The sequence below is a fragment of the Oncorhynchus kisutch genome, unplaced genomic scaffold (genome assembly GCF_002021735.2).
Source record: "Oncorhynchus kisutch isolate 150728-3 unplaced genomic scaffold, Okis_V2 Okis06b-Okis10b_hom, whole genome shotgun sequence".
NCBI lineage: Eukaryota > Metazoa > Chordata > Actinopteri > Salmoniformes > Salmonidae > Oncorhynchus > Oncorhynchus kisutch.
Window position 1 is genome coordinate 12,293,769 of NW_022261983.1, and position 22,864 is coordinate 12,316,632.

At 47.9% G+C, this 22,864-nt stretch overlaps 1 protein-coding gene across 1 annotated transcript; it reads left to right on the plus strand.

The window, feature by feature from the left end:
* Positions 1-1,126: 1,126 nt before the first annotated feature.
* LOC116359873 (tetraspanin-10-like) lies at positions 1,127-21,969 on the plus strand. Its single transcript, XM_031813749.1, has 3 exons — positions 1,127-1,159; positions 20,696-21,312; positions 21,663-21,969. The coding sequence occupies exons 1-3, from the start codon at positions 1,127-1,129 to the stop codon at positions 21,967-21,969; spliced, it is 957 nt and encodes a 318-aa protein (XP_031669609.1).
* The last annotated feature ends 895 nt before the right edge of the window (positions 21,970-22,864 follow it).

The window sequence follows — 22,864 nt, forward strand, 5'->3', positions numbered from 1 at the left end:
GTCGCCCTGCCAGTGCGGCGAGGTGGAATAGCCCGCACTGGGCTATGCAGGTGAACCGGGGACACCGTGCGCAAGGTTGGTGCCATGTAAGCCGGCCCAAGGAGACGCACTGGAGACCAGATGCGTAGAGCCCGGCTTCATGGCACTTGGCTCGATGCCCACTCTAGCCCGGCCGATACGCGGAGCTGGAATGTACCGCACCGGGCTGTGCACCCGCACTGGGGACACCGTGCGCTCCACCGCATAACACGGTGCCTGCCCGGTCTCTCTTGCCCCCCGGTAACCACAGGGAGTTTGCACAGGTCTCCTACCTGGCATAGCCATACTCCCTGTGAGCCCCCCCCCCCAAGAAATTTTTGGGGCTGACTCTCGGGCTTCCATCTGCTCTGCCGTGCTAGTTCCTCATAATGCCGCCTCTCTGCTTTTGCTGCCTCCAGCTCGGCCTTGGGGCGGCAATATTCTCCTGGCTCTGCCCAGGGTCCTTTACCGTCTAGAATCTCCTCCCAAGTCCATCTCTCCAAATAGTGCAGCCTCTCCCACTGCTGCTGCTCCTGCTGCTGCTGCCTCTGTTGCTTCTCCTGCTGCTGCTTTTGCCGTTGCCCATTACCACGCCGCTTGGTCCTTGGTTGGTGGGTGATTCTGTCACGGTTGTCCTCCTCTTCATCTGAAGAGGAGAGGCGAGAAGGATCGGACCAAAATGCGGCGTCGTAAGTGTCCATGGTAAATCTTTAATAAAGAAAGTACTGACACTGTATACAAAACAATAAACAAATGACGACCGTGAAGCTACAACATAGACAATCACCCACAAACAAACAGTGCAACCCAGGCTACCTAAGTATGATTCTCAATCAGAGACAACTAATGACACCTGCCTCTGATTGAGAACCATACTAGGCTGAAACATAGAAATACCCAAATCATAGAAAAACAAACATAGACTGCCCACCCAACTCACGCCCTGACCATACTAAATAAATACAAAACAAAGGAAATAAAGGTCAGAACGTGACAGATATGCTTATTTACCCACAGATACGACAAGCTAAGACAAGATAAACTAACTGTATACTTCTCTAAAACATTGGCCCTGTTGTCCACTGAGAGGGTACACCTATAGCTCATAATGCATGATGACTGGGTCCTGTCCACTGAGAGGGTACACCTATAGCTCATAACACATGATGACTGGGTCCTGTCCACTGGCCCTGTGGACCACTGAGATGTACCATAACACATGATGACTGGGTTCTGTCCACTGGCCCTGTGGACCACTGAGATGTACCATACACATGATGACTGGGTCCTGTCCACTGGCCCTGTGGACCACTGTCAAGACTCAGTCATCATCTGTATGGTACATCTCAGTGGTCCACAGGGCAAGTGGACAGGACCCAGTCATCGTGTGTGTGTGTGTTTATGTGTGTGTTTGTGTGTGTGTGTGTGTGTTTACTTAATTACTAATTTACTGTCATATTTTACCCCAGGATATTTCAACTGGTAAATATAATCCCTTACCCCAGGATATTTCAACTGGTAACTATCATCCCTTACCCCAGGATACTTCAACTGGTAAATATCATCCCTTACCCCAGGATACTTCAACTGGTAAATATCATCCCTTACCCCAGGATACTTCACCTGGTAAATATCATCCCTTACCCCAGGATACTTCAACTGGTAAATATCATCCCTTACCCCAGGATACTTCAACTGGTAAATATCATCCCTTACCCCAGGATACGTCAACTGGTAAATATCATCCCTTACCCCAGGATACGTCAACTGGTAAATATCATCCCTTACCCCAGGATACTTCAACTGGTAACTATCATCCCTTACCCCAGGATACTTCAACTGGTAAATATCATCCCTTACCCCAGGATACTTCAACTGGTAACTATCATCCCTTACCCCAGGATACTTCAACTGGTAAATATCATCCCTTACCCCAGGATACTTCAACTGGTAAATATCATCCCTTACCCCAGGATACTTCAACTGGTAAATATCATCCCTTACCCCAGGATACGTCAACTGGTAAATATCATCCCTTATCCCAGGATACGTCAACTGGTAAATATCATCCCTTATCCCAGGATACTTCAACTGGTAACTATCGGGAGAATAAAGAAAAAGGAGCACTCTGTTGCTGGGCAGATCTGATAGATTCATTGATGGGACAAGTAAACAATCGGCTGACGTTTCAGCGTGAATCACCTTCATTAGAGCCTATCTATGATCATCTATATGAATGAGGTGTGAGGCACAGGGAGTCCAGCTCTGGTTCTTCCAACCCTGGCCTGCTTGATCCTAGGCAGTAAAACTATAATCCCTTCCAGAGCCCTGGGTGCAGGGCCAGCTCCAGCAGCTTCATCAAGCACCTCACTACAGCCCAATCCAACACAGCACCGCCCTGACTGGGGAAAGAATGACAGCACAGGACCAAGGTGCCAAGGAGAAGGGGGATATTACACCATCTCTTTCGCTCTCATATTGTTCACTTTACCTTCTCTCCATCTCTCTCTGTCTCTCATCATGCTCCTGTTTGTTGGTGATGGCAAGACATCTCAGTTTAGCTAATGGATATAACAGACTTATACAACTAGGTCTCAGTCCTATACTGGAAAACAATATCCTCCATGTTCTAACTCTGGGGCCCAGGCAGCCTCTGTGTTCTAACTCTGGGGCCCAGGCAGCCTCTGTGTTCTAACTCTGGGGCCCAGGCAGCCTCTGTGTTCTAACTCTGGGGACCCAGGCAGCCTCTGTGTTCTAACTCTGGGGACCCAGGCAGCCTCTGTGTTCTAACTCTGGGGACCAGGCAGCCTCTGTATTCTAACTGGGGACCCAGGCAGCCTCTGTGTTCTAACTCTGGGGACCCAGGCATTCTCTGTGTTCTAACTGGGGACCCAGGCATTCTCTGTGTTCTAACTGGGGACCCAGGCAGCCTCTGTGTTCTAACTCTGGGGACCCAGGCAGCCTCTGTGTTCTAACTCTTGGGACCCAGGCATTCTCTGTGTTCTAACTGGGGACCCAGGCATTCTCTGTATTCTAACTGGGGACAAAGGCAGCCTCTGTGTTCTAACTCTGGGGACCCAGGCAGCCTCTGTGTTCTAACTCTGGGGACCCAGGCATTCTCTGTGTTCTAACTGGGGACCCAGGCAGCCTCTGTGTTCTAACTCTGGGGACCCAGGCATTCTCTGTATTCTAACTGGGGACAAAGGCAGCCTCTGTGTTCTAACTCTGGGGACCCAGGCAGCCTCTGTGTTCTAACTGGGGACCCAGGCAGCCTCTGTGTTCTAACTCTGGGGACCCAGGCATTCTCTGTATTCTAACTGGGGACAAAGGCAGCCTCTGTGTTCTAACTCTGGGGACCCAGGCAGCCTCTGTGTTCTAACTCTGGGGACCCAGGCAGCCTCTGTGTTCTAACTCTGGGGACCCAGGCAGCCTATGTATTCTAACTGGGGACCCAGGCATTCTCTGTATTCTAACTGGGGACAAAGGCAGCCTCTGTGTTCTAACTCTGGGGACCCAGGCAGCCTCTGTGTTCTAACTCTGGGGACCCAGGCATTCTCTGTATTCTAACTGGGGACAAAGGCAGCCTCTGTGTTCTAACTCTGGGGACCCAGGCAGCCTCTGTGTTCTAACTCTGGGGACCCAGGCAGCCTCTGTGTTCTAACTCTGGGGACCCAGGCAGCCTATGTATTCTAACTGGGGACCCAGGCATTCTCTGTATTCTAACTGGGGACCCAGGCATTCTCTGTATTCTAACTGGGGACAAAGGCAGCCTCTGTGTTCTAACTGGGGACCCAGGCAGCCTCTGTATTCTAACTGGGGACCCAGGCAGCCTCTGTGTTCTAACTCTGGGGACCCAGGCAGCCTCTGTGATCTAACTGGGGACCCAGGCAGCCTCTGTATTCTAACTGGGGACCCAGGCAGCCTCTGTGTTCTCACTCTGGGACCCAGGCAGCATCTGTGCTCTCACTCTGGAGGCCCAGGCAGCCTCTGTGTTCTAACTCTGGGGACCCAGGCAGCCTCTGTATTCTAACTGGTGACCCAGGCAGCCGCTGTGTTCTAACTCTGGGGACCCAGGCAGCCTCTGTGTACTAACTGGGAACCCAGGCAGTCTCTGTGTTCTAACTCTGGGGACCCAGGCAGCCTCTGTGTTCTAACTCTGGGGACCCAGGCATTCTCTGTGTTCTAACTCTGGGGACCCAGGCAGCCTCTGTATTCTAACTCTGGGGACCCAGGCAGCCTCTGTGTTCTAACTCTGGGGACCCAGGCAGCCTCTGTGTTCTAACTCTGGGGACCCAGGCAGCCTCTGTGTTCTAACTCTGGGGACCCAGGCATTCTCTGTATTCTAACTGGGGACAAAGGCAGCCTCTGTGTTCTAACTCTGGGGACCCAGGCAGCCTCTGTGTTCTAACTCTGGGGACCCAGGCAGTCTCTGTGTTCTAACTCTGGGGACCCAGGCAGCCTATGTATTCTAACTGGGGACCCAGGCATTCTCTGTATTCTAACTGGGGACCCAGGCATTCTCTGTATTCTAACTGGGGACAAAGGCAGCCTCTGTGTTCTAACTGGGGACCCAGGCAGCCTCTGTATTCTAACTGGGGACCCAGGCAGCCTCTGTGTTCTAACTGGGGACCCAGGCAGCCTCTGTGTTCTAACTCTGGGGACCCAGGCAGCCTCTGTGATCTAACTGGGGACCCAGGCAGCCTCTGTATTCTAACTGGGGACCCAGGCAGCCTCTGTGTTCTCACTCTGGGACCCAGGCAGCATCTGTGCTCTCACTCTGGAGGCCCAGGCAGCCTCTGTGTTCTAACTCTGGGGACCCAGGCAGCCTCTGTATTCTAACTGGGGACCCAGGCAGCCGCTGTGTTCTAACTCTGGGGACCCAGGCAGCCTCTGTGTTCTAACTCTGGGGAACCAGGCAGCCTCTGTGTTCTAACTCTGGGGACCCAGGCAGCCTCTGTGTTCTAACTCTGGGGACCCAGGCAGCCTCTGTGTTCTAACTCTGGGGACCCAGGCATTCTCTGTATTCTAACTGGGGACAAAGGCAGCCTCTGTGTTCTAACTCTGGGGACCCAGGCAGCCTCTGTGTTCTAACTCTGGGGACCCAGGCAGTCTCTGTGTTCTAACTCTGGGGACCCAGGCAGCCTATGTATTCTAACTGGGGACCCAGGCATTCTCTGTATTCTAACTGGGGACCCAGGCATTCTCTGTATTCTAACTGGGGACAAAGGCAGCCTCTGTGTTCTAACTGGGGACCCAGGCAGCCTCTGTATTCTAACTGGGGACCCAGGCAGCCTCTGTGTTCTAACTGGGGACCCAGGCAGCCTCTGTGTTCTAACTCTGGGGACCCAGGCAGCCTCTGTGATCTAACTGGGGACCCAGGCAGCCTCTGTATTCTAACTGGGGACCCAGGCAGCCTCTGTGTTCTCACTCTGGGACCCAGGCAGCATCTGTGCTCTCACTCTGGAGGCCCAGGCAGCCTCTGTGTTCTAACTCTGGGGACCCAGGCAGCCTCTGTATTCTAACTGGGGACCCAGGCAGCCGCTGTGTTCTAACTCTGGGGACCCAGGCAGCCTCTGTGTTCTAACTCTGGGGAACCAGGCAGCCTCTGTGTTCTAACTCTGGGGACCCAGGCAGCCTCTGTATTCTAACTGGGGTCCCAGGCATCCTCTGTGTTCTAACTCTGGGGACCCAGGCAGTCTCTGTGTTCTAACTCTGGGACTCAGGCAGCCTCTGTGTTCTAAATGGGGACCCAGGCAGCATCTGTGCTCTCACTCTGGAGGCCCAGGCAACATCTGCACTCTAACTCTGGGGCCCATGCAGAATACGAGAAAACACAGATCAGCAGAGACCCAGGCCTCTCCTCCTTGGATGGCACCCTATTCCCATATTGGACTACATTTGACCAGGGCCCAAAGAAGGGAAATGCCAGATTGAGGCCAGATAGAGAGAAATGGACACCTGTGATTTATGGTGGAGGATTTTCCATAACCCTGGACTAATCCTACACACACAGGAATACACAGTACTACACAGGAAGAGATAGTACTACACAGGAAGAGACAGAAAGGACAGTACTACACAGGAAGAGACAGTACTACAAAGGAAGAGACAGAAAGGACAGTACTACACAGGAAGAGACAGTACTGCACTGGAAGAGACAGTACTGCACAGCAAGAGACAGTACTGCACAGGAAGAGATTGTACTGTACAGGAAGAGACAGTACTGCACAGGAAGAGACAGTACTGCACAGGAAGAGACAGTACTGCACAGGAAGAGACTGTACTACACAGGAAGAGACGGTACTGCACAGGAAGAGACAGTACTGCACAGGAAGAGACTGTACTAAACAGGAAGAGATAGTACTATACAGGAAGAGACAGGAAGGACAGTACTACACAGGAAGAGACTGTACTAAACAGGAAGAGATAGTACTAAACAGGAAGAGACAGGAAGAGACAGTACTATACAGGAAGAGACAGTACTATACAGGAAGGACAGTAATACACAGGAAGAGACAGTACTGCACAGGAAGAGACAGTACTGCACAGGAAGAGACAGTACTGCACAGGAAGAGACTGTACTACACAGGAAGAGACAGTACTGCACAGGAAGAGACAGTACTGCACAGGAAGAGACAGTACTGCACAGGAAGAGACTGTACTACACATGAAGTGACAGTACTACACAGGATGAGACAGTACTGCACAGGAAGAGACAGTACTGCACAGGAAGAGACAGTACTGCACAGGAAGAGACGGTACTAAACAGGAAGAGACAGGAAGGACAGTACTGCACAGGAAAAGACAGTACTGCACAGGAAGAGAGTACTGCACAGGAAGAGACTGTACTACACATGAAGTGACAGTACTACACATGAAGTGACAGTAATACACAGGAAGAGACAGTAATACACAGGAAGAGATAGTACTACACAGGTAGAGACAGGAAGGACAGTACTACACAGGAAGAGACTGTACTGCACAGGAAGAGACAGTAGTGCACAGGAAGAGACAGTACTATACAGGAAGAGACAGGAAGGACAGTAATACACAGGAAGAGACAGTACTGCACAGGAAGAGACAGTACTGCACAGGAAGAGACAGTACTGCACAGGAAGAGACTGTACTACACAGGAAGAGACAGTACTGCACAGGAAGAGACAGTACTGCACAGGAAGAGACAGTACTGCACAGGAAGAGACAGTACTGCACAGGAAGAGACTGTACTACACATGAAGTGACAGTACTACACAGGATGAGACAGTACTGCACAGGAAGAGACAGTACTGCACAGGAAGAGACAGTACTGCACAGGAAGAGACGGTACTAAACAGGAAGAGACAGGAAGGACAGTACTGCACAGGAAAAGACAGTACTGCACAGGAAGAGAGTACTGCACAGGAAGAGACTGTACTACACATGAAGTGACAGTACTACACATGAAGTGACAGTAATACACAGGAAGAGACAGTAATACACAGGAAGAGATAGTACTACACAGGTAGAGACAGGAAGGACAGTACTACACAGGAAGAGACTGTACTGCACAGGAAGAGACAGTAGTGCACAGGAAGAGACAGGAAGAGACAGTACTATACAGGAAGAGACAGGAAGGACAGTAATACACAGGAAGAGACAGTAATACACAGGAAGAGATAGTACTACACAGGTAGAGACAGGAAGGACAGTACTACACAGGAAGAGACAGTACTGCACAGGAAGAGACAGTACTGCACAGGAAGAGACAGTACTGCACAGGAAGAGACTGTACTACACAGGAAGAGACAGTACTGCACAGGAAGAGACAGTACTGCACAGGAAGAGACAGTACTGCACAGGAAGAGACTGTACTACACATGAAGTGACAGTACTACACAGGATGAGACAGTACTGCACAGGAAGAGACGGTACTAAACAGGAAGAGACAGGAAGGACAGTACTGCACAGGAAGAGACAGTACTGCACAGGAAGAGAGTACTGCACAGGAAGAGACTGTACTACACATGAAGTGACAGTACTACACATGAAGTGACAGCACTACACAGGAAGAGACTGTACTACACAGGAAGAGACTGTACTACACAGGAAGAGACTGTACTACACATGAAGTGACAGTAATACACAGGAAGAGACTGTACTACACATGAAGTGACAGTACTACACATGAAGTGACAGTAATAAACAGGAAGAGACAGTACTGCACAGGAAGAGACTGTACTACACATGAAGTGACAGTAATACACAGGAAGAGATAGTACTACACAGGTAGAGACAGTATTACACATAAATAAACAGTACTACACTGGAAGGAACAGTACTACATATGAAAAGACAGTAATACACATGAAGAGACATAAGGACAGTACTACACAGGAAGAGACTGTACTGCACAGGAAGAGACAGTAGTGCACAGGAAGAGACTGTGCTACACAGGAAGACACAAAGGAGCTGATCGTGGACAACAGGAAAAGGCGATCCTAACAGGCCCCCATTAACATCGATGGGGCCTGTAGTGTAGCAGGTCGAGAGTTTCCAGTTCCCTGGTGTCTACATCACCAACGAACTATCATGGACCAAACACATCAAGACAGTTGTGAAGAGGGCATGACAAAACATTTTCCCCCTCAGGAGACTGAAAACATTTGGCAGTGTGGAGGCTATATACACACTGACTCGGTACTGGTACCCCCTGTATATAGCCTCCACACTGCCTCGTACTGGTACCCCCTGTATATAGCCTCCACACTGCCTCGTACTGGTACCCCCTGTATATAACCTCCACACTGCCTCGTACTGGTACCCCCTGTATATAGCCTCCACACTGCCTCGTACTGGTACCCCCTGTATATAACCTCCACACTGCCTCGTACTGGTACCCCCTGTATATAGCCTCCACACTGCCTCGTACTGGTACCCCCTGTATATAGCCTCCACACTGCCTCGTACTGGTACCCCCTGTATATAGCCTCCACACTGCCTCGTACTGGTACCTCCTGTATATAGCCTCCACACTGCCTCGTACTGGTACCCCCTGTATATAGCCTCCACACTGCCTCGTACTGGTACCCCCTGTATATAGCCTCCACACTGCCTCGTACTGGTACCCCCTGTATATAGCCTCCACACTGCCTCGTACTGGTACCCCCTGTATATAGCCTCCACACTGCCTCGTACTGGTACCCCCTGTATATAGCCTCCACACTGCCTCGTACTGGTACCCCCTGTATATAGCCTCCACACTGCCTCGTACTGGTACCCCCTGTATATAGCCTCCACACTGCCTCGTACTGGTACCCCCTGTATATAGCCTCCACACTGCCTCGTACTGGTACCCCCTGTATATAGCCTCCACACTGCCTCGTACTGGTACCCCCTGTATATAGCCTCCACACTGCCTCGTACTGGTACCCCCCTGTATATAGCCTCCACACTGCCTCGTACTGGTACCCCCTGTATATAGCCTCCACACTGCCTCGTACTGGTACCCCCTGTATATAGCCTCCACACTGCCTCGTACTGGTACCCCCTGTATATAGCCTCCACACTGCCTCGTACTGGTACCCACGGTATATAGCCTCCACACTGCCTCGTACTGGTACCCCCTGTATATAGCCTCCACACTGCCTCGTACTGGTACCCCCTGTATATAGCCTCCACACTGCCTCGTACTGGTACCCCCTGTATATAGCCTCCACACTGCCTCGTACTGGTACCCCCTGTATATAGCCTCCACACTGCCTCGTACTGGTACCCCCTGTATATAGCCTCCACACTGCCTCGTACTGGTACCCCCTGTATATAGCCTCCACACTGCCTCGTACTGGTACCCCCTGTATATAGCCTCCACACTGCCTCGTACTGGTACCCCCTGTATATAACCTCCACACTGCCTCGTACTGGTACCCCCTGTATATAGCCTCCACACTGCCTCGTACTGGTACCCCCTGTATATAGCCTCCACACTGCCTTCGTACTGGTACCCCCTGTATATAGCCTCCACACTGCCTCGTACTGGTACCCCCTGTATATAGCCTCCACACTGCCTCGTACTGGTACCCCCCCTGTATATAGCCCCCACACTGCCTCGTACTGGTACCCCCTGTATATAGCCTCCACACTGCCTCGTACTGGTACCCCCTGTATATAACCTCCACACTGCCTCGTACTGGTACCCCCTGTATATAGCCTCCACACTGCCTCGTACTGGTACCCCCTGTATATAACCTCCACACTTGCCTCGTACTGGTACCCCCTGTATATAGCCTCCACACTGCCTCGTACTGGTACCCCCTGTATATAGCCTCCACACTGCCTCGTACTGGTACCCCCTGTATATAGCCTCCACACTGCCTCGTACTGGTACCTCCTGTATATAGCCTCCACACTGCCTCGTACTGGTACCCCCTTGTATATAGCCTCCACACTGCCTCGTACTGGTACCCCCTGTATATAGCCTCCACACTGCCTCGTACTGGTACCCCCTGTATATAGCCTCCACACTGCCTCGTACTGGTACCCCCTGTATATAGCCTCCACACTGCCTCGTACTGGTACCCCCTGTATATAGCCTCCACACTGCCTCGTACTGGTACCCCCTGTATATAGCCTCCACACTGCCTCGTACTGGTACCCCCTGTATATAGCCTCCACACTGCCTCGTACTGGTACCCCCTGTATATAGCCTCCACACTGCCTCGTACTGGTACCCCCTGTATATAGCCTCCACACTGCCTCGTACTGGTACCCCCTGTATATAGCCTCCACACTGCCTCGTACTGGTACCCCCTGTATATAGCCTCCACACTGCCTCGTACTGGTACCCCCTGTATATAGCCTCCACACTGCCTCGTACTGGTACCCCCTGTATATAGCCTCCACACTGCCTCGTACTGGTACCCCCTGTATATAGCCTCCACACTGCCTCGTACTGGTACCCACGGTATATAGCCTCCACACTGCCTCGTACTGGTACCCCCTGTATATAGCCTCCACACTGCCTCGTACTGGTACCCCCTGTATATAGCCTCCACACTGCCTCGTACTGGTACCCCCTGTATATAGCCTCCACACTGCCTCGTACTGGTACCCCCTGTATATAGCCTCCACACTGCCTCGTACTGGTACCCCCTGTATATAGCCTCCACACTGCCTCGTACTGGTACCCCCTGTATATAGCCTCCACACTGCCTCGTACTGGTACCCCCTGTATATAGCCTCCACACTGCCTCGTACTGGTACCCCCTGTATATAGCCTCCACACTGCCTCGTACTGGTACCCCCTGTATATAACCTCCACACTGCCTCGTACTGGTACCCCCTGTATATAGCCTCCACACTGCCTCGTACTGGTACCCCTGTATATAGCCTCCACACTGCCTCGTACTGGTACCCCCTGTATATAGCCTCCACACTGCCTCGTACTGGTACCCCCTGTATATAGCCTCCACACTGTCTCGTACTGGTACCCCCTGTATATAGCCCCCACACTGCCTCGTACTGGTACCCCCTGTATATAGCCTCCACACTGCCTCGTACTGGTACCCCCTGTATATAGCCTCCACACTGCCTCGTACTGGTACCCCCTGTATATAGCCTCCACACTGCCTCGTACTGGTACCCCCTGTATATAGCCTCCACACTGCCTCGTACTGGTACCCCCTGTATATAGCCTCCACACTGCCTCGTACTGGTACCCCCTGTATATAGCCTCCACACTGCCTCGTACTGCTACCCCTGTATATAGCCTCCACACTGCCTCGTACTGGTACCCCCTGTATATAGCCTCCACACTGCCTCGTACTGGTACCCCCTGTATATAGCCTCCACACTGCCTCGTACTGGTACCCCCTGTATATAGCCTCCACACTGCCTCGTACTGGTACCCCCTGTATATAGCCTCCACACTGCCTCGTACTGGTACCCCCTGTATATAGCCTACACACTGCCTCGTACTGGTACCCCCTGTATATAGCCTCCACACTGCCTCGTACTGGTACCCCCTGTATATAGCCTCCACACTGCCTCGTACTGGTACCCCCTGTATATAGCCTCCACACTGCTTCGTACTGGTACCCCCTGTATATAGCCTCCACACTGCTTCGTACTGGTACCCCCTGTATATAGCCTCCACACTGCCTCGTACTGGTACCCCCTGTATATAGCCTCCACACTGCCTCGTACTGGTACCCCCTGTATATAGCCTCCACACTGCCTCGTACTGGTACCCCCTGTATATAGCCTCCACACTGCCTCGTACTGGTACCCCCTGTATATAGCCTCGTTATTGCTATGTTTTTGTGTTACGTTTTATAATTAAATTTGTTGGTATTTTTGTATTTTTTTCCCCCAAATCTTTTTTTCAATATTTGTCTTAACTCTTCTTGAACTGCACTGTTGGTTAAGGGCTTGTAAGTATGCATTTCGCAGTAAGGTCTACATTTGTTGTCGTTGTATTCGGCGCATGTAATAAATAAAGTTTGATTTGATTTACTACACAGGAAAAGACGCCCTCCTTTGGAGAGAGCATGTTTGTCAGCTACTGTAATCACCAATAGATGAATTCTCCAATATGATATTGTACAGTCCTGTGTGTGTGTGTGTGTGTGTGTGTGTGTGTGTGTGTGTGTGTGTGTGTGTGTGTGTGTGTGTGTGTGTGTGTGTGTGTGGTGTGTGTGTGTGTGTGTGTGTGTGTGTGTGTGTGTGTGTGTGTGTGTGTGTGTGTGTGTGTGTGTGTGTGTGTGTGTGTGAGGGAGGGAGGGAGGGAGAAGAGTCCATATACTATACTGTAGAAATCATTTTCCCCTCGTTCCCAAAGGTCCATTATAAAGAATAGACCACTAGATTGTCGGGTGTGTAAATAATTGAACGTTTTGTTTACAGTCAAATCAGGCATTCAAATATGTTCACATCATATTCACATCGGAAGCATCTGAAGACTAGACTGATTAAATGGTTCAGGTGTTGATGTTTTGAAATATTGCAAACCCTGCTGAAGAGTTGGACAGAGTAAGGAGACCTGTGGGAGCTGCTAATAGAAATCAGTATGGAGTAATGGAGTTAATATCCTCTGAAGGAGCACTGAGCTGCATAGTACAAACACGCACACACACACACGCACGCACACACACACACACACGCACGCACGCACGCACACACACACACACACACTGCATGGCTTCTGGAGTCAGACAGGTTCCATGCAGAGAAGTGATTAGCTGTTTAACATGTTCATATACAGTTGCTATAACAACACACACCAGTCAGCTAGGTAACATGTTCATATACAGTTGCTATAACAACACACACCAAAGTCAGCTGTTTACCATGTTCATATACAGTTGCTATAACAACACACACCAGTCAGCTATGTAACATGTTCATATACAGTTGCTATAACAACACACACCAAAGTTTGCCATTTCGACCGCTCTTGAGAGCTGCTTGGACCCCTTCGTTCTATGGGTGGAAAAGTGTGTGACTGTGGTGGTCTCAGTGGAAACTGAGATCATTCACTGGCAAGTTGAGGCCGTAATTCCAGTAGAATAATTGTCTTAATAGAGCAGAATGAATCTGGTCACTGTAACTCACGTTCACGTCAAATCATTTATGGTCAATTGGAGGGACAATCTGTTCCAGAGAGAGTATAATCTACGGATTTCATGACACTAGGTGACTGGCCATGAGGAGGAAGGTGTTGAGTTGGCCAGCAGTCCCAGAACAGCAGAAAACATTTAATAACCTGGAAGATCTGCACATATTCCTCTCCTCAGTATACAGTGCCTTGCGAAAGTATTCGGCCCCCTTGAACTTTGCGACCTTTTGCCACATTTTAGGCTTCAAACATAAAGCTATAAAACTGTATTTTTTTGTGAAGAATCAACAACAAGTGGGACACAATCATGAAGTGGAACGACATTTATTGGATATTTCAAACTTTTTTAACAAATCAAAAACTGAAGAATTGGGCGTGCAAAATTATTCAGCCCCTTTACTTTCAGTGCAGCAAACTCTCTCCAGAAGTTCAGTGAGGATCTCTGAATGATCCAATGTTGACCTAAATGACTAATGATGATAAATACAATCCACCTGTGTGTAATCAAGTCTCCGTATAAATGCACCTGCACTGTGATAGTCTCAGAGGTCCGTTAAAAGCGCAGAGAGCATCATGAAGAACAAGGAACACACCAGGCAGGTCAGAGATACTGTTGTGAAGAACTTTAAAGCCGGATTTGGATACAAAAAGATTTCCCAAGCTTTAAACATCCCAAGGAGCACTGTGCAAGCGATAATATTGAAATGGAAGGAGTATCAGACCACTACAAATCTACCAAGACCTGGCCGTCCCTCTAAACTTTCAGCTCATACAAGGAGAAGACTGATCAGAGATGCAGCCAAGAGGCCCATGATCACTCTGGATGAACTGCAGAGATCTACAGCTGAGGTGGGAGACTCTGTCCATAGGACATCAATCAGTCGTATATTGCGCAAATCTGGCCTTTATGGAAGAGTGGCAAGAAGAAAGCCATTTCTTAAAGATATCCATAAAAAGTGTTGTTTAAAGTTTACCACAAGCCACCTGGGAGACACACCAAACATGTGGAAGAAGGTGCTCTGGTCAGATGAAACCAAAATTGAACTTTTTGGCAACAAGGCAAAACGTTATGTTTGGTGTAAAAGCAACACAGCTCATCACCCTGAACACACTATCCCCACTGTCAAACATGGTGGTGGCAGCATCATGGTTTGGGCTTGCTTTTCTTCAGCAGGGACAGGGAAGATGGTTAAAATTGATGGGAAGATGGATGGAGCCAAATACAGGACCATTCTGGAAGAAAACCTGATGGAGTCTGCAAAAGACCTGAGACTGGGACGGAGATTTGTCTTCCAACAAGACAATGATCCAAAACATAAAGCAAAATCTACAATGGAATGGTTCAAAAATAAACATATCCAGGTGTTAGAATGGCCAAGTCAAAGTCCAGACCTGAATCCAATCGAGAATCTGTGGAAAGAACTGAAAACTGCTGTTCACAAATGCTCTCCATCCAACCTCACTGAGCTCGAGCTGTTTTGCAAGGAGGAATGGGAAAAAATGTCAGTCTGTCGATGTGCAAAACTGATAGAGACATACCCCAAGCGACTTACAGCTGTAATCGCAGCAAAAGGTGGCGCTACAAAGTATTAACTTAAGGGGGCTGAATAATTTAGCACGCCCAATTTTTCAGTTTTTGATTTGTTAAAAAAGTTTGAAATATCCAATAAATGTCGTTCCACTTCATGATTGTGTCCCACTTGTTGTTGATTCTTCACAAAAAAATACTGTTTTATATTATTAAGTTCAAGGGGGCCGAATACTTTCACAAGGCACTGTATCTCCCTCTCTGCACTGACATACTCTGAACCAAAACAGGATGCAAAGCAACAAGAAGATCCAAGACAAATAGAGGATGAGAGGACTGGGAGTAAAACTACAGGAGACCTGGACCTGAGACCTACCAGCTACCTACTGGGACAAACCTGGACCTGAGACCTACCATCTACCTACTGGGACAAACCTGGACCTGAGACCTACCAGCTACCTACTGGGACAAACCTGGACCTGAGGTCTACCAGCTACCTACTGGGACAAACCTGGACCTGAGGTCTACCAGCTACCTACTGGGACAAACCTGGACCTGAGGTCTACCAGCTACCTACTGGGACAAACCTGGACCTGAGACCTACCAGCTACCTACTGGGACAAACTGGACCTGAGGTCTACCATCTACCTACTGGGACAAACCTGGACCTGAGGTCTACCATCTACCTACCGGGACAAACCTGGACCTGAGACCTACCAGCTACCTACTGGGACAAACCTGTACCTGAGACCTACCAGCTACCTACTGGGACAAACCTGGACCTGAGACCTACCAGCTACCTACTGGGACAAACCTGGACCTGAGACCTACCAGCTACCTACTGGGACAAACCTGGACCTGAGACCTACCAGCTACCTACTGGGTCAAACCTGGACCTGAGAGCTACCATCTACCCACTGGGACAAACCTGGACCTGAGGTCTACCAGCTACCTACTGGGACACACCTTGACCTGAGGTCTACCAGCTACCTACTGGGACAAACCTGGACCTGAGACCTACCAGCTACCTACTGGAACAAACCTGGACCTGAGACCTACCAGCTACCTACTGGGATAAACCTGGACCTGAGACCTACCAGCTACCTACTGGGACAAACCTGGACCTGAGGTCTACCAGCTACCTACTGGGACAAACCTGGACCTGAGGTCTACCATCTACCTACTGGGATAAACCTGGACCTGAGACCTACCAGCTACCTACTGGGACAAACCTGGACCTGAGACCTACCAGCTACCTACTGGGACAAACCTGGACCTGAGGTCTACCAGCTACCTACTGGGACAAACCTTGACCTGAGGTCTACCATCTACCTACTGGGACAAACCTGGCCTTGGAGCCTGGAGGTGTCATCTCTGAGGTGATGGATGACTGGAGGTGTCAACTCTGAGGTGATGGATGACTGGAGGTGTCAACTCTGAGGTGATGGATGACTGGAGGTGTCAACTCTGAGGTGATGGATGACTGGAGGTGTCAACTCTGAGGTGATGGATGACTGGAGGTGTCAACTCTGAGGTGATGGATGACTGGAGGTGTCAACTCTGAGGTGATGGATGACTGGAGGTGTCAACTCTGAGGTGATGGATGACTGGAGGTGTCAACTCTGAGGTGATGGATGACTGGAGGTGTCAACTCTGAGGTGATGGATGACTGGAGGTGTCAACTCTGAGGTGATGGATGACTGGAGGTGTCAACTCTGAGGTGATGGATGACTGGAGGTGTCAACTCTGAGGTGATGGATGACTGGAGGTGTCAACTCTGAGGTGATGGATGACTGGAGGTGTCAACTCTGAGGTGATGGATGACTGGAGGTGTCAACTCTGAGGTGATGGATGACTGGAGGTGTCAACTCTGAGGTGATGGATGACTGGAGGTGTCAACTCTGAGGTGATGGATGACTGGAGGTGTCAACTCTGAGGTGATGGATGACTGGAGGTGTCAACTCTGAGGTGATGGATGACTGGAGGTGTCAACTCTGAGGTGATGGATGACTGGAGGTGTCAACTCTGAGGTGATGGATGACTGGAGGTGTCAACTCTGAGGTGATGGATGACTGGATCTCAGAGATGGACTGCAGCACTTCAAATACAAAGCTACTCCTGATTGCGATATAAACATGCTTCTGAATACAAAGCTACTCCTGATTGTGATATAAACATGCTTCTGAATACAAAGCTACTCCTGATTGTGATATAAACATGCTTCTGAATACAAAGCTACTCCTGATTGCGATATAAACATGCTTCTGAATACAAAGCTACTCCTGATTGCGATATAAACATGCTTCTGAATACAAAGCTACTCCTGATTGTGATATAAACATGCTTCTGAATACAAAGCTACTCCTGATTGTGATATAAACATGCTTCTGAATACAAAGCTACTCCTGATTGTGATATAAACATGCTTCTGAATACAAAGCTACTCCTGATTGTGATATAAACATGCTTCTGAATACAAAGCTACTCCTGATTGTGATATAAACATGCTTCTGAATACAAAGCTACTCCTGATTGTGATATAAACATGCTTCTGAATACAAAGCTACTCCTGATTGCGATATAAACATGCTTCTGAATACAAAGCTACTCCTGATTGTGATATAAACATGCTTCTGAATACAAAGCTACTCCTGATTGTGATATAAACATGCTTCTGAATACAAAGCTACTCCTGATTGTGATATAAACATGCTTCTGAATACAAAGCTACTCCTGATTGTGATATAAACATGCTTCTGAATACAAAGCTACTCCTGATTGTGATATAAACATGCTTCTGAATACAAAGCTACTCCTGATTGTGATATAAACATGCTTCTGAATACAAAGCTACTCCTGATTGCGATATAAACATGCTTCTGAATACAAAGCTACTCCTGATTGTGATATAAACATGCTTCTGAATACAAAGCTACTCCTGATTGTGATATAAACATGCTTCTGAATACAAAGCTACTCCTGATTGTGATATAAACATGCTTCTGAATACAAAGCTACTCCTGATTGTGATATAAACATGCTTCTGAATACAAAGCTACTCCTGATTGCGATATAAACATGCTTCTGAATACAAAGCTACTCCTGATTGTGATATAAACATGCTTCTGAATACATTAAATACATTAATACATTGCAGCCCTAGATTGGTGTTGTGGGATTGACAGTGTTAACAATATGTAACCACTGATTGACAGTGTTAACAATGTGTAATCACTGATTGACAGTGTTAACAATGTGTAACCACTGACTGACAGTGTTAACAATGTGTAACCACTGACTGACAGTGTTAACAATGTGTAACCACTAATTGACAGTGTTAACAATGTGTAATCACTGATTGACAGTGTTAACAATGTGTAACCCCTGACTGACAGTGTTAACAATGTGTAACCACTAATTGACAGTTTTAACAATGTGTAACCACTGATTGACAGTGTTAACAATGTGTAACCACTGATTGACAGTGTTCACAATATGTAACCACTGATTGACAGTGTTAACAATGTGTAACCACTAATTGACAGTGTTCACAATGTGTAACCACTGAATGACAGTGTTAACAATGTGTAACCACTGATTGACAGTGTTAACTATGTGTAACCACTGATTGACAGTGTTCACAATGTGTAACCACTGACTGACAGTGTTCACAATGTGTAACCACTGATTGACAGTGTTCACAATGTGTAACCACTGATTGACAGTGTTAACAATGTGTAACCACTAATTGAGGATTATTTTTAGTTATGGGCTGGCATATCAAACCATAAGAGATTCACTTTTACTGCCAAAGTGGATTTTTCCAGAGACAAGGTATTTAGAGGTATTTTACTGTGTAGAGAGAGAAATAGACCACATCACTGACCATACTGTGATAAATGAAACCTTTCCTCCTCCTTACCCTACAGATTCTTAACGAGCTGGAAGTGCTTTTTGTTGTGTCCAGGGGTGGAATTTAAAAAAAAAGTTATTCTGGAAACTCAGCACTGTAATATAAATAACCATGGGAACTCAACTAAAAAAATATACTAAAAATAATATTTAGTGTCTAAATGGGGCTTTGGGATATTGGTTTCCATGCGTTCCCTCCATTTCCACCCCTGGTTGTGTCTAAAGTTTGCTATTGTTTTCACTTCATTCTTTTTGAATGAATTATATCTACCATAGAGACACTCATTGGCTAAAACACACAACATGCTCACAACATTCTCACAATTCTGTATTATGATGTAATTCCACAGTCTCATCACATGGCTGTTGTGGATCAAAGTGGGATCTGTTCCCTGAGCATCTCTTCTTCCTGTAACACTCAGGAGAAGTTGGCCTGAGTAGACACTGATCTTGGGTCAGTTTGGCATTTTCCCCACTAATGGTTAAGGTTAGGATTGGGGAGGGTAAGCTGATCTTAGATCTGTACCTAAGGGAAACTTCACCCTGGAGTGTAACAGTCAATGAGGCGTGATCTGATTACTTCTTAATCGCCTGCACTGTGACTCTCACATGATGCTGCTAGAATCCCTGGGAGCCCTGGACTATATTCATTAGGAACCAAACAAAAGCAACGGTCCAAAACAGGGAGTGTTCTACATGAATTTGACCAATAAGAAACTCTCGTTCTGTTACAAGTTATTTTGCTACAGTGTAGATGAATGAATACACTCTTCTGTCTGCTGGAGCTCTGAGCTAACTACACACCCACCCACCACACTGCATAGAGCTGTGTTGATCTGGCTTCCACCACCTCAACTCTCTCCCTTTCTCCTCAGACAGTCTCCTCTCCTCTCCTCTAGACTGGTAAACTGACCGGAAGACGGGGAGAACAGCCTCTCACACACTGATTAGCTGAGGACAAGGGGAGAATCGTCCATCACACATTGATTCGTTGAGAGGACAGAGGAAGAATAGTTTCTGAGAGGACAGGAGAATAATATTTTCTGAAAGAACAAGGGAGGAATAGTTTCTGAGCGGACAGGAGAAGAATAGTTTCTGAGCGGACAGGAGAAGAATAGTTTCTGAGCGGACAGGAGAAGAATAGTTTCTGAGAGGACAGAGGGAGAACCGTTTCCTGGCAGCTAGGAAGATGAGGAGATTGCAGTCCATGAGATGGTTTAGTTTTCCCTGGTTGAGGAGAGAGACCTCACAGACTGAGACCAGCCCACTCATACCAAAGGTACAGTAACTGTATGTCTGTCTGACAACCTGTATGCTGTTAGTTATGTACTCACTGTACATACTATTGAATAGAGTTTACAGTCCCCTCAACGTTGCAAGCATAGACAAATAATTGAATAAAAGGACTTGCAACCTTTAACCCTGTCAATTTGACTGGTAAAGTCATGCGTAAACTCCAATGGCTACCAGTCCACCCGTTATGCAATTCTTGACTTAGATGGGGAGACCCATTCTATAGATTCTAATTCTATGGTTGCAAGTAGGCTAAACCTAAAGACAACGACCACTACAGACTGAACTTGATGAGTTATTTTTGCCTCAGTGAAATCTCATTGTTTATTGTCTGTCCTCTTTCCTCTTTGAAGACAGACACAGATAGAGAGTTGTCAGGAGTCCTCCAGGGGACTGACGAGAGCAGCACAGAAGAACAGGCTCCAGAACTAGGACCGAATGATGGACCTGGGAACCAGGGTAGAACCAGGGAGGTAAAACCCAGAACCCGTAGCAGGCCCTTCTCCCTGAGAGACTGCCTTCTCAAGTACCTCCTGTTCTTCAGCAACCTCCTCTTCACGGTGCTAGGCCTGGTGGTCCTGGCTCTGGGACTGTGGGGCCTCATCAACAAGGAATCCTTCGCTCAGGAGAAAATAGGACAGATCACCACCGACCCCATGCTGGTTTTTGTGGTGCTGGGCTTGGTGCTGTCTATCCTCTGCCTGTCAGGCTGTGTGGGGGCTCTGAGAGAGAACTGCTGCCTGCTCCAGGTCTTCTCAGCCACCGTGCTGGTCCTGGTAGCAGCCCAGGTCCTAGCGGCCATTGTGGCCTACAGCTTCCAGGGACAGATAGAGGGATACCTGAGGTCAGGTATGCTGGCTGCCATGGTACATTACCAGGATGACCTGGACCTGAGGTTCATCACAGATGAAATCCAGATAGGACTGCAGTGCTGCGGGGCCGACAACTACAGAGACTGGGAGGTCAACATGTGAGTGAGATGTGACTGACCAGACCATTGACATGATGACTTGATGGACATGATGGACATGGTCCATTGACTGACACACAGCCCTGCGAACTGATGTCTGTCAATGTGGGTTGTTACTATCATCTTACTATCATTTTGATAGTTTTGTTAGTTTTGAGCAGGTCTCTCTTGTAAAATAGAGTTCATCTCAGAGAATAACATGTATGAACAAAGATAAAATCAAATGTATAAAATATAAATCTGTCAAAGATGATATGTTACATAACTAGGCTTATTGCTTTTATGTCACATACCATTATCCAAGCAGCCAAGTGAATTGCTTCTCCCCTCCTATGTCCTCTTCATCCCAGGTACTATAACTGCTCTGCCCCAGGGGTGCTGTCCTGTGGGGTCCCTGCTACCTGCTGTGTGGACCCCCTGGAGAACGGCACGGTGTGGAACTCCCAGTGTGGAGTAGGATCCCAGCAGCTGGATGAGTTCTCTGCTCAGAGCGTCATCTTCCTGGGGGGCTGTCTGGGGGGCATGTCCCGCTGGATAGAGCAGCACACAGGCCTGATAGGAGCCGTGGGTATCGTCCTACTGGGGGTTCAGATCATCACTCTGTTCATCACCACACGACTGATGGATAACATCCAGTGCAGTAAAGCTACAAGTTAATAAGACCCAGTGGAGTAAAGCTACATGATAATAAGACCCAGTGGAGTAAAGCTACATGATAACATCTAGTGGAGTAAAGCTACAAGTTAATTAGACCCAGTGGAGTAAAGCTACATGATAACATCTAGTGGAGTAAAGCTACAACATAATAACATCTAGTGGAGTAAAGCTACAAGTTAATAAGACCCAGTGCAGTAAAGCTACATGATAACATCTAGTGGAGTAAAGCTACATGATAACATCTAGTGGAGTAAAGCTACAACATAATAACATCTAGTGGAGTAAAGCTACAACATAATAACATCTAGTGGAGTAAAGCTACATGATAACATATAGTGGCTAAAGCTACATGATAACATCTAGTGGAGTAAAGCTACAACATAATAACATCTAGTGGAGGAATGCTACAAGATAACATCTAGTGGAGTAATGCTACAAGATAACATCTAGTGGAGTAATGCTACAAGATAACATCTAGTGGAGTAATGCTACAAGATAACATCTAGTGGAGTAATGCTACAAGATAACATATAGTGGAGTAATGCTACAAGATAACATACAGTGCCTTGCGAAAGTATTCGGCCCCCTTGAACTTTGCGACCTTTTGCCACATTTCAGGCTTCAAACATAAAGATATAAAACTGTATTTTTTTGTGAAGAATCAACAACAACTGGGACACAATCATGAAGTGGAACGACATTTATTGGATATTTCAAACTTTTTTTACAAATCAAAAACTGAAAAATTGGGCGTGCAAAATTATTCAGCCCCCTTAAGTTAATACTTTGTAGCGCCACCTTTTGCTGCGATTACAGCTGTAAGTCGCTTGGGGTATGTCTCTATCAGTTTTGCACATCGAGAGACTGACATTTTTCCCATTCCTCCTTGCAAAAC

What these genes read in the sequence shown, in the direction of transcription:
- LOC116359873 (XM_031813749.1), top strand. Translation starts at nt 1,127, where the DNA reads ATGCATGATGACTGGGTCCTGTCCACTGAGAGG. An exon ending in GGGTCCTGTCCACTGAGAGG is followed by an intron (nt 1,160 to 20,695) that starts GTACACCTATAG and finishes TCCTCTTTGAAG; the next exon opens with ACAGACACAGATAGAGAGTT. An exon ending in AGAGACTGGGAGGTCAACAT is followed by an intron (nt 21,313 to 21,662) that starts GTGAGTGAGATG and finishes TCTTCATCCCAG; the next exon opens with GTACTATAACTGCTCTGCCC.